This window comes from Rhizopus microsporus (assembly GCF_002708625.1).
Source record: "Rhizopus microsporus ATCC 52813 unplaced genomic scaffold scaffold_2, whole genome shotgun sequence".
NCBI lineage: Eukaryota > Fungi > Mucoromycota > Mucoromycetes > Mucorales > Rhizopodaceae > Rhizopus > Rhizopus microsporus.
The window spans coordinates 1,778,514-1,796,161 of NW_019671917.1; the positions used below are offsets into that span (position 1 = coordinate 1,778,514).

At 38.0% G+C, this 17,648-nt stretch overlaps 8 protein-coding genes across 8 annotated transcripts in view; 4 read left to right on the top strand and 4 right to left on the bottom strand.

Annotated features, from left to right (window-relative positions):
• The first annotated feature begins 2,032 nt into the window (after positions 1–2,032).
• RHIMIDRAFT_266469 (uncharacterized protein) lies at positions 2,033–2,332 on the top strand. The gene has a single exon (XM_023611910.1). It carries the CDS (start codon positions 2,100–2,102, stop codon positions 2,322–2,324), a length of 225 nt encoding a protein of 74 aa, XP_023470304.1. The 5' UTR covers positions 2,033–2,099; the 3' UTR covers positions 2,325–2,332.
• A 2,053-nt stretch (positions 2,333–4,385) lies between these two features.
• RHIMIDRAFT_234195 (tetrapyrrole biosynthesis, 5-aminolevulinic acid synthase) lies at positions 4,386–6,153 on the bottom strand (the record flags this gene model as incomplete). Its single annotated transcript, XM_023608116.1, has 3 exons — positions 4,386–5,559; positions 5,613–5,877; positions 5,943–6,153. 3 exons carry the CDS (start codon positions 6,151–6,153, stop codon positions 4,386–4,388), a joined length of 1,650 nt encoding a protein of 549 aa, XP_023470305.1.
• A 692-nt stretch (positions 6,154–6,845) lies between these two features.
• RHIMIDRAFT_197939 (Sec20-domain-containing protein) lies at positions 6,846–7,534 on the bottom strand (the record flags this gene model as incomplete). The annotated part of the gene is made up of 3 exons (XM_023606240.1): positions 6,846–7,156; positions 7,208–7,323; positions 7,383–7,534. Coding segments are annotated over 3 exons (579 nt in total), but the record flags the coding sequence as incomplete, so codon positions are not given.
• A 2,975-nt stretch (positions 7,535–10,509) lies between these two features.
• RHIMIDRAFT_197644 (uncharacterized protein) lies at positions 10,510–11,288 on the top strand (the record flags this gene model as incomplete). The annotated part of the gene is made up of 5 exons (XM_023606215.1): positions 10,510–10,569; positions 10,630–10,797; positions 10,854–10,910; positions 10,958–11,120; positions 11,173–11,288. 5 exons carry the CDS (start codon positions 10,510–10,512, stop codon positions 11,286–11,288), a joined length of 564 nt encoding a protein of 187 aa, XP_023470307.1.
• Positions 11,289–11,421: 133 nt separating this feature from the next.
• Positions 11,422–13,998, top strand: RHIMIDRAFT_234199 (uncharacterized protein; the record flags this gene model as incomplete). Its single annotated transcript, XM_023608117.1, has 3 exons — positions 11,422–11,523; positions 11,579–11,735; positions 11,792–13,998. The coding sequence occupies 3 exons, from the start codon at positions 11,422–11,424 to the stop codon at positions 13,996–13,998; spliced, it is 2,466 nt and encodes an 821-aa protein (XP_023470308.1).
• Positions 13,999–14,072: 74 nt separating this feature from the next.
• RHIMIDRAFT_234200 (nucleotide-diphospho-sugar transferase) lies at positions 14,073–14,937 on the bottom strand (the record flags this gene model as incomplete). The annotated part of the gene is made up of 2 exons (XM_023608118.1): positions 14,073–14,875; positions 14,928–14,937. The coding sequence occupies 2 exons, from the start codon at positions 14,935–14,937 to the stop codon at positions 14,073–14,075; spliced, it is 813 nt and encodes a 270-aa protein (XP_023470309.1).
• A 75-nt stretch (positions 14,938–15,012) lies between these two features.
• RHIMIDRAFT_289370 (general substrate transporter) lies at positions 15,013–16,752 on the bottom strand (the record flags this gene model as incomplete). Its single annotated transcript, XM_023613636.1, has 6 exons — positions 16,577–16,752; positions 16,411–16,529; positions 16,331–16,354; positions 16,142–16,286; positions 15,108–16,090; positions 15,013–15,060 (listed from the first exon to the last, which is right to left on the bottom strand). Exons 1-6 carry the CDS (start codon positions 16,734–16,736, stop codon positions 15,013–15,015), a joined length of 1,479 nt encoding a protein of 492 aa, XP_023470310.1. The 5' UTR covers positions 16,737–16,752.
• Positions 16,753–16,953: 201 nt separating this feature from the next.
• The window catches only part of RHIMIDRAFT_266485 (uncharacterized protein), a 2,554-nt gene continuing 1,859 nt past the window's right edge, over positions 16,954–17,648 (top strand). The window contains exons 1-3 of the mRNA XM_023611911.1: positions 16,954–17,411; positions 17,461–17,519; positions 17,578–17,643. Coding sequence (XP_023470311.1) covers positions 17,215–17,411; positions 17,461–17,519; positions 17,578–17,643 — 322 coding nt within the window. The 5' untranslated portion in view covers positions 16,954–17,214. The remainder of the gene's footprint in view (positions 17,412–17,460; positions 17,520–17,577; positions 17,644–17,648) is intronic.

Here is a 17,648-nt window from a genome sequence, read left to right on the forward strand (position 1 = left end):
CAAATCACTTTCAAAGATATCCATGACGGTAAAACCGGATTCAATGGCCTTTTCTTGCTTCCCTTTTTAAAGGCAGTGGCAGCAGCAGCAGCAGCAGAATTTGGTGCAGCTAAAACTGATTTTTGCTATGGTGAAATTTGTTTATAAGCGATATCCACTCAATTAAAGACGTTAAATATGATGGTCGATGGCCGTAACAAGTACAATACTGATGGATTGATCCGAATGTACAGATATAAAAATTTAGAGATCCTCTTCCTAGAAACATTGTCTTATTTTGGATGTAGTGATCAATCCAAATCACTGTATTTAACATTATTTACAGGATCGAGATTGAAACATTGTTGACCGAAAAGACAAAATGGGATGGTATTGGATTTTACCCAACTTTAGACAAGAAGATAGGAATGGTACTGGTGGAGTTCTCAGGTGGCATTTCGTGGAACAAAACACAAAAAAAGGCTACCAGTGATATGCAAAAAAAAGAGAAGGGGGAGATTTCCTTCATCGAATATACAAACGTAGATATTGGACACTACATAAGATACCATGGCAAGTAGTCTTGTTCTTTCTTCATTCTAAAAAATTCTCAATTAATATCTCTAATAGACCTGGAGCTGTAATTTGAAATAATATGGTAAATCAATAGAGCTTACATCAAATGAACTTGGACAGCTTTAAAGCTCCCAACAATACCTGCAGAGTTCTCGGCATTTTTTAAGGAAATGCCAGAGATATTTGAGTGGAAACAATCTTTGATGGACTCCATCTCTCAATTATCTTCTTGAAATAAAATTAGTGCTACTCTTTCTTCTTAAGGCTTCGCATGAAAACTATATGCTACTCAAAGGGTTCGCTCTGCACTCTCTGATTGAACAAGTCAAATGTATTCTAGTTTCTGTATATAAAGACAAAAAAAAATCATAGATTGGGCTCCTTTTTTCTTTCTTTACTTTCAGAGATAGTTCTGTTACTTTCATAAAATCCAAAGTATTCAGCTTGCAGGAATGTAATATATTGTTATGAATAATGCTCCCTTCCATAAGCCTGAAGATGATATTGATGGAATGATAAAAAAAAGGAGATATAGAAGCATCCACCTTTCTCCATATTGTCCTGAGCTAAAATTAATTGAACAGCTATAGGCCTTACTCAAAAGCAGAGTAAAGCGAAGTTAATTTGGCGATGCCGAGGACGTGAAAACAAGAATAAGTAAAGGTAATCAAGATATCCCTTAAAATAAATAGCGGCTTCCAATAAGAAAGATATATATTAAACTCGTTTGTTGACAAACAAGATCAATATAATAACTTCATTATTATAATTTCAGCAAGAAACGTTACTATGGTTTAGAAATAAAAGTTAATGTATCTGTATTACGCCCTGTGCTGATGTATATGAATAATTTGACCTAAAAGAGTTACATGTTGTGTATTCACGTATTTCATGTTTTGATAAAGCTGAAGTAGCTTTCAAGTTCAAGAGCAGCAAGAAAGGTTGGCTTTGATTTATAAGGCAGCTTTGACTTTCGTAAATACATTTATGGTGTAATTGATAGGTCGACAAAAGGTAATGTACAGTAAAACTGAACTACATTCTTTATTAATTTGAAACACGGGCCTTATAAATATCAGTGTGTCTTAATTAGTCCTTATTATAATGTAACCTAGGAGACAGCATTGCATGTTGAGATCTTAGTGTTGGGATGTTGCTAATGTAGTAATGTTAATGTTGGATGTTGTATATAAGAATACGCTGTGAAGTATACGTTTGAATACGACAACACATCTTTCGTGGTTCAATAGTGAATTGTGTATTTATTAAAAAAATTCATAAAGAAAAGCTAGAATCTTCGTTCACCAAAACTATCTGAAATAGCTTGGATCCATCCCCCACAGGACGGAAACCTGTTCTAACATCGTGGAGGAAAAGGAAAAAAGAATAGACCCTTGATCCCAATATAGTCAATAGCCCTAGACCAACGGAGTCACGCCAGGTATAGAACGCATTGCTGTACTGCCTATGGTGAGGCCATACTCTATACCTATAACGGTCGTTGAGGTCAGCTTATCAGCCCGCATGGGAGAGTCTACCACATAATGAATAGCAGAGGTGCAACCAGGTCTCTTGGAGGCACTCTATTTGACGCTAGGGGTATTGTTCACGAGAAGCCCGATGGAAACACCCCAAAAAAACCCCACTTTTTGTACGTGGATACTACTGATAAGATTCACCACGTTACGAGAAGCTCGCTGAATCAAAATGATACCTTGCGCTTGCGGTTAAATAATGCGTTAATAGAGTGCCAGCCATTCAAAATGTGAAAGATAAAGAAAAAACAAAAAAAAAAAAACGGAGTACGCCTTATACCTGTGAAAATTTAACAAATTTTTAAGCCAATCATTAATTGATTTGGTTTAGACTAAGACATGCGCGTAGCGAACTTGAAAAATATGCTACCATATCTCTTTCCCTCTTAAAGCCATGTACAAAGTTCAAACCTATCGTATTTTTACGCTTATATCAAAGAAGATTATACACTTTTTGACGTAATATAATCAGTATATATTTGGTGCACAACCCAGAGTTATCTTAAATATAAACATAATATCTCGTACATTGACTCATGGCGTCTGTGGTATGTAGTGGTTGATGACGCGTCATGCCCCTATAGATGTAACAGCTTGATAACTTTTGTTCTTGCATATAAACATTAACTTTCCCTTTTGCCACGAATCTCTTTCCTTTCTTTGCTCATAAATGATTACAAAATGACTTATTTCATCTTGTTGTATCCTTATGTTTCTGAGGTAAACCATTTGCTCATCGACAATATCACAAACGGAAGAATTTAAGCACTTTTGATTGGAACGCATACGGAGAAAAACCGACCTGGATGCTCATGAAGCATGCGAAACATACATACATGAAGTCGTTAACCAAGAAGCAGGCTTGCTGAATACACAATCTAGGAAAACATCAATAGCACCAAACACATCTGATTTGTCTCTCTCCGATGACGCTGCAGATACCATACCAACAGATCACGGTCAGGTTATTCTCGTCTCTACTCCAGACACCATACTGGATGATGTGCGTAACGCAATCCCCTTGCAGCCATGGATGCATCGAGGCACGAAAGCGGCTGAACGAGTCACGAGCTTTAAGCAAGCCATCGCCAGAATCACAACCAGCAAACTGCTATATATCGAGTCATCTGTGCACGAGCTGTTGGTCCTGTCAAACATCCTTCTCTTGTGTACGAATCAACACAGCCCGCTTTTTATGAGCGCCTTTAATGAAGATTTATTGGACAATCTTAACAAGGATCTCTCGGCCGAATGCATGGATCACAAGGCGGACATTAGCGACAATGCATGCATGAAATTGGCTCGGATCATCGACAATATGAATTCGAAGAAACTTACCAAGGACGATGCAGAAATCGAGCTTCTAATGTTCGTAAGAAGTACGTGCTCCCTTGGACAATCTTTGGTGCGGGGAATTTCAGCAGCGCAAGACCATCATTGACTAGTAGTGGGTGAAAGACTGTACCAAAACTAAACAGTTCTTCTATAGGATGCACTGCTAGCCGCTCGTTGCTATAAAAAACAAACAAACAATTGGATGGTTGAACTTTTTACGATGTACTTTGATCTCATCTTGGCATCACTACTCTCGGATCCGGACAGAAAAGAGCTCCTGCGTTGGTCAAACATCACCTCGGACGAAAATTATGAGATGTGCCCTGACGCCACAATATCCAAGTTGTCGTAATGCGATTTCGGATAGAGCCTTGGGCTCAGGACCACCATTCTCATTAACATCATTCCCATGTCCGTCTTTAAATAAAAATATTTTACTCATGTTAAATGTAAAGAATTGAAGAAAAACATCACGTCTTGAAAAAAAAAAAGGGGAAACCTGCTTTTGTAGTTTTTCGAGACATGGTTTCTAAAAATACGGCTTGTCTTTCTGAAAACGTGAATTTGATTTTGATCAGCAAATGACATCAATTTTGACTGTCCGCGACATTGCTTATCGGAAGCACTGTATGTTTGAAGAGAATAGCATCTGTTTGGCCCATTTTCTCTTCTTCATTTCACTGCACTGTGCTTTATATTTAATTGTATGATATTGTTATTAAACCTACTACATGTATATTATTTATAAATTTTAAGTCTTGCCTGGTTGGACCATTATTAAGCTTATATTTAAATTTAGTCTTTCAGAAATCATTGCACTAGTGATCAATAAAGTCTTTCCTTTTCTGGGTCAGACTAATATCATAAAAACGCCCAACTGACAGTAAACAAAACATGTATGAGAGTGGTAAAGAAATTAAGTTGCACATTTTTATTTGAAAAAAAGCATTCTTTTTTTCTTTAGTTAGCAGCTGCAGCTTCTACCTTGTTGGCAGCATCAAGACCAAGTTGCTTATCAGTCCACATGGGTTCAGGTTGGACAGAGTTTTCAATACCGACGCCAGCACGACCGCCTTCAGCAGTCCAATCTTGAACACGCTTGAATCCATAGCGATTCCAGATCTTATCAAGTGAATGAACGAGTTCATCAATCATTACATCATTATGACCAGGAGTGGGTGTAATGCGAAGTCGCTCTTCACCAACGGGAACAGTGGGGTAGTTGATGCTCTGAACGTAAATGTCATGTTCGGATAAGAGCTCATCAGAAGCCAACTTGGCAGCAGCAGCATCGCCCAAGAGAACGGGTACGATGTGAGAAGGATTGGGGATCACAGGAATACCAATGTCATCCAAGCGAGATTTAACGGTGCGAGTGTTGATTTGTTGCATTTGGCGTTCAGTAGAGGATCTCTTGAGGTATTTAACAGATTCCATAGCACCAGAAACAACAGCAGGAGGAAGGGAGGTAGTAAAGATAAATCCAGGAGCATAAGAGCGAATCATGTCAACAAGAGTAGCAGATCCAGCAATGTACCCACCGACAACACCGTAAGCCTTACCTAGGGTGCCAGTGATGATATCAATATCATCCAAAACGGAACCATTGCCCATGACAGGACGAGAGGCATTCAAGTCATAATCAAGGTGCTCAGCAACACCAGCACCGCGAGGGCCATACATACCAACGGCGTGTACTTCATCCAAGAAGGTGATGGCACCATACTTCTTGGCTAAATCAACAATTTCACGAATAGGACCGATAGAACCGCACATGGAATAAACGGATTCGAAGGCAATGATTTTGGGAACACTAGGATCAACGGCTTGTAATAGTTCTTCAAGGTGCTTCATGTCATTGTGGCGGAAGATCTTCTTGGCAGCCCCGGAGTGACGAATACCTTGGATCATGGAAGCGTGGTTAAGTGAATCAGAAAAGATGACGCATCCAGGTAGTTTGGAAGCAAGAGTGGAAAGGGTTGCATCGTTTGCAACATAGCAAGAAGAAAAAACGAGGGCACCTTCTTTATGGTGCAGATCAGCAAGTTCGGATTCCAGACGTAAATGGAGATCGGCGTTACCAGCGATGTTTCGTGTACCACCAGCACCAGCACCATAACGATCCAAAGTACGTCTAACAAACAAAATGTTAGCATTTGATTTGCAGCCAAATCAATCCATGCTTACTTCATAGCATCCGTCAAAACAGGGCTTCTTCCCATACCCAAATAATCATTGGCGCACCAAACCGTGACTTCATCCGTAATACGGGCAGTATGGGCGCGAGGGAATTTTTGAGCTAAGCGGTTAATGTTATTGAAATAACGATAACTCTTATCTCTGTGCTTTTTATCTAATTCCTCTTGATAAAAGCTTTCGTAATCGAAATGCTTTTGAGTCTGGTGTGCTACAGGGGGAACAATCTTGGGGCCCTGGTTATTATGAGTAGCAACTAGATTTCATATGAATTAATTCACACACACACGTAACAATCTCCGCTTTTTTATAAATATTTACTTGAAGCTTTTACAGGCTTAGAAGGTGTCTGTTTGACAACGCTGGAAGTAGACAAAGAACGAGCAGAGATGGCTTGACTCATGACTGGACATTGTTTTGCCTTGGTGATTAATGGGTTAACACCAGAAGAAGTCATTCTACGAAGAGAAGAAGCAGATGCCAAGTGGATAAATGGGCATGACTTCTTTGCTTGCATTAAGGCAACCTCCATCTTGTTAAATTAATAAAGTGGGGGGAGTAAAGAAAAAGAGAATGTAAGAAATAAAGAGAAAAAAAAGAAAGGGAGGCAAGGCCCTTGCCGAAAAATTTTTATCTTTTAAACAACTGCTAATTGATTTTCCGAAGAGGATTATCCAATTGAGATTTATAAAACCTCTGACTAAGACCAATCCATCAAAAACTCTACTATGGCCTTTTTTCTTTTCGTGCAAGTACACCAGTAGATCAACTATTTGTAGAACCCCCTCAGAAATGGGATGAAAAGCCGATTAGACATATAAGTTACCGAGAGCAGTTATTGCCGAGAGAGAAGCTTTATGATCCAACAGTACAAATCAATTGTCGTTTCCTCTCTTTTTGTTTTCTTCCTCGCTATTTTTTAATATCTAGTATCAATGCAAATCAACGTAAATATCAATATCACTTAGAAATCATCAAGCAGTAACGTAATTCCTGAAAGCCGGCGTAGAGTCATCAAAAACAAAGAGCGCGCCTTACATTTCAACTTCTCTCTCAATGGCCAAGATGATAATGAGGCAAAGGCCTTATCTTATGAATTTGTTTTACACAGCATAAAGAAACTTGCTTTAAACTTTATAACGGATGAATTGCAAATAAAGAATACTATTTATAGTAGAAATGTGTAATTGTAATCACAAATTTCACCAATTAGCCAATGATGCATTAAAGTTCTTCTCTGGCCACCATGGTTGGAATCATAGTGACTATAGGACTAAAATGACTATTGTCACTATTCGTGCTGCTGCTGGTGGACCGAGTGAGCCATGATATCCAAGAGATACCTACATCCCATGTACGCTTCTTGATAATGTAGAGCACAACAAAGCAAAAAAAGAGTAGACCAATCGAAAGTAAGATTCTATCGAACCAATCCGATGCTTCAAGCTGAGTGATGACTCTCTTTGATATATTTACTAAAGCTCCCAGATTTTGATATTCCGAGTAAGTGTTGGACAATGTCCTAGAAGATTCGGCTAAACAATATAAGCTTTTTTCCTTTTTCCTTTTTTATATGCTCTGATTACCTAGCATAGTCGCTGACAACGTGCTCTTTTCTAACTCCTGCTGCATCAATGTACTCGTTCTACGAAGTGCTTCGGTCACATCGGATGAGGCGCGTAAAAGTTCATGGTCATGATGACTATGATGTATTGCTATTAGTTGTCTCTAGCCCATTATTCACTGTTTTTTTTTTTTTACCTCTTTTGGATTCCTCGCTGTTTTAATTCAAACTGTTCACTAAATGATGATTCATTTACTGTTCTTCCAAATAACTCTTCTCTGTTCCTTTTTTCCATATCAATAATTTGTCTTTTTGAAGTCAACATCGCTTGTCTCGAATTGACTTGTAAACTTGTATTTATTAAAGAATGTGCTATTGTTTATTATCATGTTTGCTTACTGTCTAAGCTGATTTTCATATTCACTCAGTCTTTTCAAAATCAAATCTTGATTATTGTCCTCTTCTGCTAATAGTTTAATAGACTACATAATAAGGGTCAGTCTTGTCTTTTTTCATTCTCATGATGCTTACTGCAATCTTTTCTTCAAGACTTCGTAAATCTGACTTTATCAAGTCTGAAATTTCCCTTTGAACAGTAAGTGAATCGACATGACTTAGTCTCTCTATATGCTGTTGACAGTCGGCTGTAATTTCACTGAGAGCTCTAAACTTGGAATCTATTGAAGTCATTAAGAAGAGAACGTATATTCAATAGTCAACTTGGGAATTGACAAATAATTTAGACACCGAACATAGGTTTAATGCATTATACTTCGCTCTCTTTTTCTCTATCTACGATCTATATCATTTAAGCTCTGTGATATATATATGTATATACATATACATATCCTTTTCCTCTTTTTCTTGACGTCTAAATACTCTCTACTTCCATCATGACTTAACAACATTCAATAAATCATGATAAAAGAACGAGAAAATAAACAACCTGTGTATATGTATATATATACATTAAGAGAGGCTCAAAATGACTACATTTATACGCAAATTACAATAGAGAGTAATTGTAGTGATTTATAATCCTTATACAGCCGTACTTGAATTCATTGTTCTACCTTTTCTCTCTTTTAGTTCAGTTCGATATCTTTGATGGCTTAGCTTATAAAATTTTTAAACCGCATATGGGAGGCGTAAATACGTAGCGGGTAACAAAGTATCTTTTTTTTTTCTTACACTTCATAAACCCAACCCCCCATTCTGAAAGATGTCTGACAGGCTTACCCGTATTGCCATTGTTAGTGCTGACAAGTGTAAACCAAAAAAGTGTAGACAAGAATGGTAAGCCTTTGAATCAGTGTGATGGCATATCAATTACTTATTTCTTTGTTACAGTAAACGTTCTTGCCCCGTAAACAGAATGGGTAAGGATAATTAAGATTCTTTAATAAACCCCACACTAAATATAATGTTAGGTAAGCTCTGTATTGAAGTTGAGCCCACCTCTAAAATCTCGTGGATCTCTGAAGAACTCTGTATTGGTTGTGGTATTTGCGCAAAAAAGTGTCCTTTTGGTGCCATTCATATCATCAACTTGCCCACCAACCTTGAATCCGAAGTCACTCATCGTTACTCTGCCAACTCTTTCAAACTTCATCGTTTACCTGTACCTCGTCCTGGTCAGGTTTTGGGTTTAGTCGGTACCAACGGTATTGGTAAATCTACCGCGTTAAAGATTCTTTCCGGCAAAATGAAGCCCAATTTGGGCAAATTCGACAATCCTCCTGATTGGCAAGATATCCTGAAATACTTCCGTGGTAGCGAATTACAAAACTACTTTACCAAGATTTTAGAAGATAACTTGAAGGCCATCATTAAACCTCAGTATGTGGATCATATCCCCAAGGTTGTTAGCGGCAAAGTAGCTCAACTGTTGCAGGATAAGCATGAGCGCAACAACATGGAAGACATAATTGATGCACTTGATCTCAAAGACGTTCTTACTCGTGAAGTAGGTCAACTTTCAGGTGGTGAATTGCAAAGATTTGCTATTGGTGTTGTCGCTGTTCAACAAGCCGATGTATACATGTTTGACGAACCTTCATCATATTTGGATGTCAAGCAACGTTTGAATGCTGCCAGAGTCATTCGTTCTCTTTTGTCCTCAAGCACCTATATCATTTGTGTAGAACACGATTTGTCAGTATTGGATTACCTTTCAGACTATGTCTGTATTCTTTACGGTATGCCATCCGCTTACGGTGTCGTTACGCTACCCTACTCCGTCCGTGAAGGTATCAACATCTTCTTGGATGGTAATATTCCTACAGAAAACTTGCGTTTCCGTGAAGAATCATTGACTTTCAAGATCGCCGAGACAGCCACGGAAATTGCTGCTACTCAAAGTAACAACTACAGATATCCCAAGATGCGAAAGATTCTTGGTGACTTCAAATTGGATGTTGAAGCTGGTGAATTTACAGATTCTGAAATCATTGTCATGTTGGGTCAAAACGGTACTGGTAAATCCACATTCATTCGTCTTTTAGCTGGTCTTCTTAAGCCAGATGATGGAAACTCCGTACCTCAACTTAATGTCTCTTACAAGCCTCAAAAGATCTCTCCCAAATTCAAGGGTACTGTTCGTATGCTCTTCTTGAAGAAGATCAAGGGTGCTTTCTTGAACCCTCAATTCAATACAGACGTCATTAAGCCTCTCAACATTGAAAATATTATTGATCAAGAAGTCATGCACTTGTCTGGTGGTGAATTGCAACGTGTTGCCATTGTTCTTGCTTTAGGTCAACCTGCCGATATTTACCTTATTGACGAACCTTCAGCTTATCTTGATTCAGAACAACGTATTATTGCTGCCAAGGTCATCAAGCGATTCATCCTTCACTTTAAGAGAACCGCATTCATTGTAGAGCACGATTTCATCATGGCCACTTATCTTGCTGACCGTGTTGTTGTCTATGAGGGTACTCCTTCCGTCCATGCTGTTGCCAACAGTCCTCAATCCTTATTGACGGGTATGAACAAATTCTTGGCTTCTCTTCAAATCACATTCCGTCGTGATCCTTCCAACTTCAGACCAAGAATCAATAAACTTGATTCTCAGCTTGATCAAGAACAAAAGGCCTCTGGTAACTATTTCTTCTTGGAACAGTAAATATTTTAGAGAATAAAAAGCATCCAATTGCAACAACATTAATCCCCCTCCTCAACTTCACCTATTCTCATTGTCCTACACGTCATCCCCCTTCTTCTCCCCTTTCACCTACCCAAAGTCTCTTTAGTAATTAAATAGTCCTTTTAAAAAATTAGCTGTTTTTTCTTTTTTTTTTTTTTTCTTTATAAATAAAAATAATGGCACAATCTAATCCAACAAATGTTATTCGTTTTTTACATATAATTGAAAACTTGAAAGTAAAAAAGAAAAACAACAAGCCCATTCTCCATTGTTATTTTTAACTCGCTATTTCACAGAAAACCAAGAGAACAGGTTGGTTAGATAATGGAATTAAACAAGCAGAATCGATTGCAGATCATATGCATCGCATGTCAATCATGGCCATGCTTGTTAATGATCCCTCTATCAATCGTGACAAATGCATCAAAATGGCCATTGTTCACGATCTTGCCGAAGCAGTTGTCGTAAGGAGGAGACGCGAATTAGATAGACTCGCTTGAGGCTCATCATTTTTTTATAGGGTGATATTACACCACATGCAGGTGTGAGCAAAGAAGAAAAGTTTAGTTTGGAAAAGGTAAAGAGATATGAACCACTTTTTCATGTTAATAATATTAAAAATAGACTGCAATAGATGGATTTAAAGAGATGCTAGATGATACAGACATGGTCAATGAAATGGCTAGTCTATGGCACGAATATGAAGAAGCCAAGACACCAGAAGCATTGTTTGTTAAAGACCTTGACAAGTTTGAAATGATCGTACAAGCTTTAGAATACGAAAGATGTAAAACACGACAATACACACATAAATGAACTGGTAATAATATATTCTTTAGCTGAAAAGAAAAACCTTCAGGGATTCTTTGATTCAACAAGAGGCAAGTTTCAGCATCCTGCCGTAAAGGCTTGGGCAGAAGAATTATATAAAGAAAGATTAGAGTTATGGAAATAAACAGATAGAATATGATCTTTGCATGTGCCCTTTCCATCTATCAGAAAGCAGTCCTGTATTCATTTGAGTAGCATGAATGCTCTTAATAAACTAGATCTAACCTTTTTTTTTTATTGTTATTGTTATTAATTAAATGAGTCAGCAATGCGGTAATCCTCTTTTACGAGATTGGGTAAAAGAATGGATGGATGAAGCAAAGCGTATGCAAATGAAGTCTTACTACACATATAAAAAGGTACAACAATAATATTACCTTGTTCCCAAGACTTATGTTTTCAAAACAAAAAAAGGCTTATGATGCACTGTGTCGTTGTCCCAATACCTTTGAACACCCATCACAAGCACAGAGATTAGAAGGCATTGGTCAAATTATGGCCAAGCGTTTAACAGAAAAAATGATTGAGTACTGTCAAAATAACAATCTGCCTATACCTTTACCTGTAAAAGGTTGGTTGATTTAATATATAAAAAGCATGAAGTGAACTCATTCCTTTTTAATAAAGGTAAACGCAAAAGAGGCGAACAAGATGATGATACAGATCAGAGTAGCAGTCAGTCATCAAGATCCAGAGCGCCAAAAACATACGTACCTACCTTCAGGTCCGGACCTTATGCCATTCTATTATGCTTACTTGATTTTCAACAAAATGGACAAACCAGCGCAACAAAGGAACAAATATGCTCATATGGACAAAAGTATTGTGATAATTCAATGACACTTGCTGATCCAGGAAAATCATATACAGCCTTCAGCGGAGTCAAGACGTTGATTGACAAAGGCTATGTTTATAAAAACGGTCGACCACCAAAATTTATGCTAACAGAAACAGGAATTGCCATGGCTGAAAGATTGAGGGATGTCAATGGTGAAGGCCATAATAATAGTTCCCAGACAGTTAGAGAAGAGGAGCATACATTGAACAGAGATGATACTGGATCAAGAAAGCAACCGAGAAAGAAAAAGAAAGCAAGCACGGCTGCTATATTGGATAGATTGTTAGAATCGGGTTATGGGATATCAGATGAACCAGATCTGAGCTTATACACTTTGGATCCTTCTAAACATCATTCAATATCACTCAACGGACGAACGGTTACAAGAGATACGACAGCTTTATCGAACACTAGCAGCTTGAATAACACAGCTGATGCTAACACATTGAATGAACAAAAGAATGTCTTAAAAAAGCCAAGCAAGAACAGAAATTATAGTAATACGGCATTGGACATAAGCGCAGGATCGACTAGTTTGACAAGATCTCATTCCATCATGAGTATTGATGACGACTCAGAAATTGAACTATGGGATGATATATTAAAAGATAACCGAGACTCTGTTAAATCAAAAGCAAGCACAAGTAATATAGACGACACATTCTACTTTACTTATCTCGACGTTTCTAATACACCAGTCAAGTACGCGTCATCAGCAGCCGTGGACATTGACGAACTCAATTCTTGTCTTGTATATAAAATCCGCTTTTATTCAAGGCAAAGGGATCACCCACAAGCCAAACGACTAGTCAAGGTGACAGAGGATGAGAAAGTTACAGGTACCTGTATTGGATTTCTACCAGAACCGTATACAGAGAGCGAATGTGTTGGGTTGCCAGCGTCTGTTGATGAAAATGAGCTTGAGGCAGACGATGACGAGCCAGTAAACCGGTTCGATACTCTGTCTTTCTCTCAACAGACATATGAATCCCAAGTTTATTCACAGCAAGCAACATCATCGCAACAGCAAAGAAAAAAGGATATACAAGCTGAGATCACACAGTATGTACAGACAGAGTATGCAGAACCTATACTTCCTGAGGAATATGACATTATCCTAGTATTGGACAATCGAGAAGTTCAAATGAAAAACAATCGAAGTTACTTTCAAGAAAAACTAACCGAGAAGGGAATCAGTATTTGCACTCGCTCTTTAGACCTTGGTGATTTCATATGGATCGCACGTAAAAGGGGCAGTACAGACCCATCGGATGAGTTATTCCTAGATTACATTGTAGAAAGAAAGCGATTGGATGACTTGGTGCATAGCTTGAAAGACGGAAGATATAAAGAACAAAAGACAAGACTTAAAAGATCTGGTGCTCAGCAAGTAATATATATCGTCGAAGAATATAACCGAGAATATGCTGTCAACTTTGGACTTCAAGCCATTCAGACAATCATGTCTTCTATTCAGGTTGTAGACGGCTTTTTCTTAAAGAGAACAAATACTATCGACGAGACGATTGATTACTTGGTATCATTGACAAGGCTTATTGAGCGAATGTACAAAGGAACAATATTATACCCCATACCAGGACATATAGTAACAAGCCAAAACTATATTGATTTAAAAAGGGCATACAAGGATAAGGTCGGAAACAGTAAAACTGCATACTTGATCTCTTATCCAGTCTATAACCAAATCAATTCTAAAAACGGCAGTACGAGCTTGCATGAAATCTATCTGAGGATGTTGACGTGTATAAGAGGTGTTAATGCTGAAAAAGCGTTGGCACTCATGCGAGTTTATCCGACACCATATTCATTATTAAGTGCATTTCAAAACAAGGACGAGCATGATGCCAAAAACCTTGCTTATGAGGCCACTCAAACACAGATCAATCGACGTAAATGGGGACCCCAGCTTAGTGAGAGATTATACCAAGTGTGGGGTGCGTCAGAATACTCAAATACGGAAACATTTAGCGATTAATGACCAATAAAAGGGGTGTATGAGAATGTACAGCGATTTATTCTTTTTTATTTATATTTATACACAGCTTGACTTTACTGGGATTGAAAGTATGCGTTGGCACTAATGTAGGAAGACAAACCACCTACGTCAATACGACCTGATATTGGAAATGTTCCTAGCTTAAATCGAGGGTATAAATAAGCCAAGCATTTACCCGTTGCATCGTATTCTTCCTTAGATGCATTGGATGCTTTACAATTATCCACAAACTCTTGAATCAAAGGTATAGCCTTGCTATTGATCAAGTAAAAGCAAGGACAGGCTTTACGCGATTGTGTAGCGAGAGGACTAGGCTTTTCAAGAAAACTAGTGATGATGCCTTGGCTGTTTGTTTCGACAATACCAAATTTATGGACCTGTTCTTCTGACACACAGTATGTTGTCACTAAGCATGCATCATAGTTTGAGTTCATTTGTTTGTATCTGCCAAAGAACTTGTCCAAGTTAAAATCACGCAAGAACAAGGTATCGCCACCCACAACCAAGACGTCTGACTGATCCAAGCCAAAATGGTTTATGCCAAACAAGATATCTGGAACTGCTCCGAGACGTGTTTCGTTTGAAGAGGTGCCATCACTCACAACATGGTCCAGAGGTATATTATGATATTTAGCCCAAGTAATGAAGGCGTCATAGCATTGTGCATTTGTTACAATGTAGATCGAACTAGGCGTAATTCCATGCTCTTGAAAAAGTTCAACCCAGTAAGTGATGAGTGCATCTTTCTGACCAAGAGGAAGTAAGGCTTTAGGAATCCCCAATAAATGGTTGTAATCTGGATTGACTGCCAAGTCTTTCTGTAAACGAGTTCCGTATCCCGCGCCCAAAATCAAAACTATCAAAGGGGTGTTATTAAAAGAAAATCGAAAACTGTTTGTGCGTCACACCTTTGATCATTATAGAAGAAAAGCGAGAGAAAGAAACAGAGAAAATGGGGTGATATGAGCTTGCTTAATTTGTGCAACAGTTTATTTAATGAATAAACATGGCACTTATCTCTTCTAAACGTTTGTTTGATGTCTATCATAGCATATCAATAAAAGAAAAGAAGGTAATGTAGAACTTACCTCTGGTACAAGTTTTACTATAAAGAGCCATAGGATGCTTGAGATGATAGCGTACAGCCAAAATGTGCCTGCTGTAGATATCAACTTTGTCATTGTCAAAAAAGTAGAAGCTACTATCAAATTGAGGACCCAATTGGTGGTAGTTGCAATACCGTTTGCTTTTCCTCGAAGTTGAAGAGTGAAAAGTTCCCCTTGTATGATCCAAGGAATGTATCCTAGGCCTAACGCATAACTGGCTACATAGGACGTTAATGATAAAAGTAATATGATCATGATGATGGATCGATCAGAGCATGACTGACTATGAGCATCTACACAGTCAACGTTCAAAAACGAAAAAGTCTCTTGCTGCACAGCAAATGATCCTCCCAAGACAATTAAACTTAAAATCATAGAAAGCATAGATAGAATCAAGATACGCCTTCGTCCCGCTTTATCGATAATACTTACTGCAATCATTGTGAATACCATGTTTGCAGTAGCTACTACAAGTGCCACAGCTGTAGGGTCATTAAAGTTAGCCATAGCAAGAATGGTGGCTGCATAATACATCACAGTGTTGAACCCACTCAACTGTTGAGCAGCTTGTAATAAGCATGCGATCATTAAAGGCTTTAGGTTTTCAGGTCTTTTAAAATCTTGATAAGTCCCTAAATTGGTATTCTGCATGTCTTCCTGAATAGCCTCAATCTCTCGATTAATAAATGCCTCTGATACATGCTGACCATAAATCTTTTGCAATGTCTGTTTAGCTGCCATAATATCATTTGTAACCACCATTCGACGAGGACTCTCTGGCATAAATGGCATAATGACGAGCTGAATGGCAGCAGGAAGTGCACCAATTCCAAACATATATCTCCAACCACCCTCTGTTTGGGCAAAAATCATGTTAGCTATATAAGCTACTACTTGACCGAATGTAACGATTAGTGTGTTTAAAGTCGCCAGTCTTCCTCTAGAGTCCTTGGGCGCAACTTCACCTGCAGAAAAAGAGATTAGCTTTTATGTAATTTATATCCAAGTTACTTTACTGATATAAACTGGTATAATCATTGAGGCTGTTCCCACGCCTACTCCAACTACAAGTCTACCCAACAATAACATACTGTATGACTGAGCGAGAGCAAGTACCCCTGAGCCAATGACAAAGATGATAGATGCACACAGGACGAGAGGCTATCTATTGGTTATTCATTGTTTTAAAAGTTCAATAGAAATACCTTTCTTCCAAACCTATCGGATAACTGCACATCAAGTATTTGTGTGAGTACACACACTCTATAAAATTGGTCTATCTTACAGATCCAGCTATGAGTCCACCGAATATAGCACCCAATGTTGTTCCACCAACTATATATTCCTTTTGACGTGTTGTCATTATAAAATCTCTTTCGATTGGACTTAGTGCTCCAGAGATAACTAAAAATGAGGGGTTATTATACATACAAAAGATGATTTTTTTTTACCTCCAGTATCATAACCAAATAAGAATCCGCCTAAACAGACACACGATACAAGAGAATATACAAATGGAGTTATTTTTTCTGACTGTTCAGTTTCAACAGGTACATTGTCTGTTGAAGGAATCCTTTCATAATGCTGTCTTTCGACATGGTTATTCAACATTTGTAAAGAAAAAAAAGGAAGAAGGAAAGAAATATCTGCCTGAAGACAGCCAATGAGAAAAGCAAAAAGTTACGGAAATTTATTTATCCGCCATTCATGCATTTTATCAAGGTACATAATATGAGTTTTAGGGAAGAAAGTGATAATATGTACACTTTACAAAGTGCATTAATATCAATTTAGGTCACAAATGGGCTTAACGTACAAGACAATTGTGCAGCCCTCCAAGCCAATATAGTTCTTGATGTAGTTGTTATGATATATTGCCTATGGTTTAGATTCACAAAAGTAAGGCAGAGTTTAATAAGAAAATGATTATGTCATCTTTAATTATATAAAACAAGGGCAACTCAATCATGCACAAAAGACCTTCTTTTTGTAAATGTGCTGTCTGAGTGTAAGAGAGAGAGAACTGTGAAAAAGTTGAAATAGCGCACGCGTTTTGCTTCTTTTTTCGTTGCTATTTCCTGCGTCAAATATGATAAAGAAATCCACTGTTGTGTTAGCGTCAGGCTTAGTATGGCTGCGTTGGTTCATTGCGAGCCTTTCTGGTTATATACATCCTGATGAATTCTTTCAGAATCCCGAAATTACGTCCTCACTCATATTTGGAATTCAGGCTTTTACGCCTTGGGAATATCAGCCACAGAATGCTGCTCGCTCTATAGTCGCTCCGTAAAGACATTGCTTGTGTAATTTAGATTGAGCCACTAACATAACATAGCTTTCTTACTACTGGAATTCCCTTTTGGATCTTAAAGAACATCTTGCCTGAAGGACAATGTAAGAACAGATTAAACTATAAAGAGGGAAAAACAATAAACTAAACTAAAGAAAAAAGTACCTTCTGCTACCCAGCTGTATATTACCGAACGTCTTGGGGCATTCGTATGGTCTCTCTTTATTGGTAAG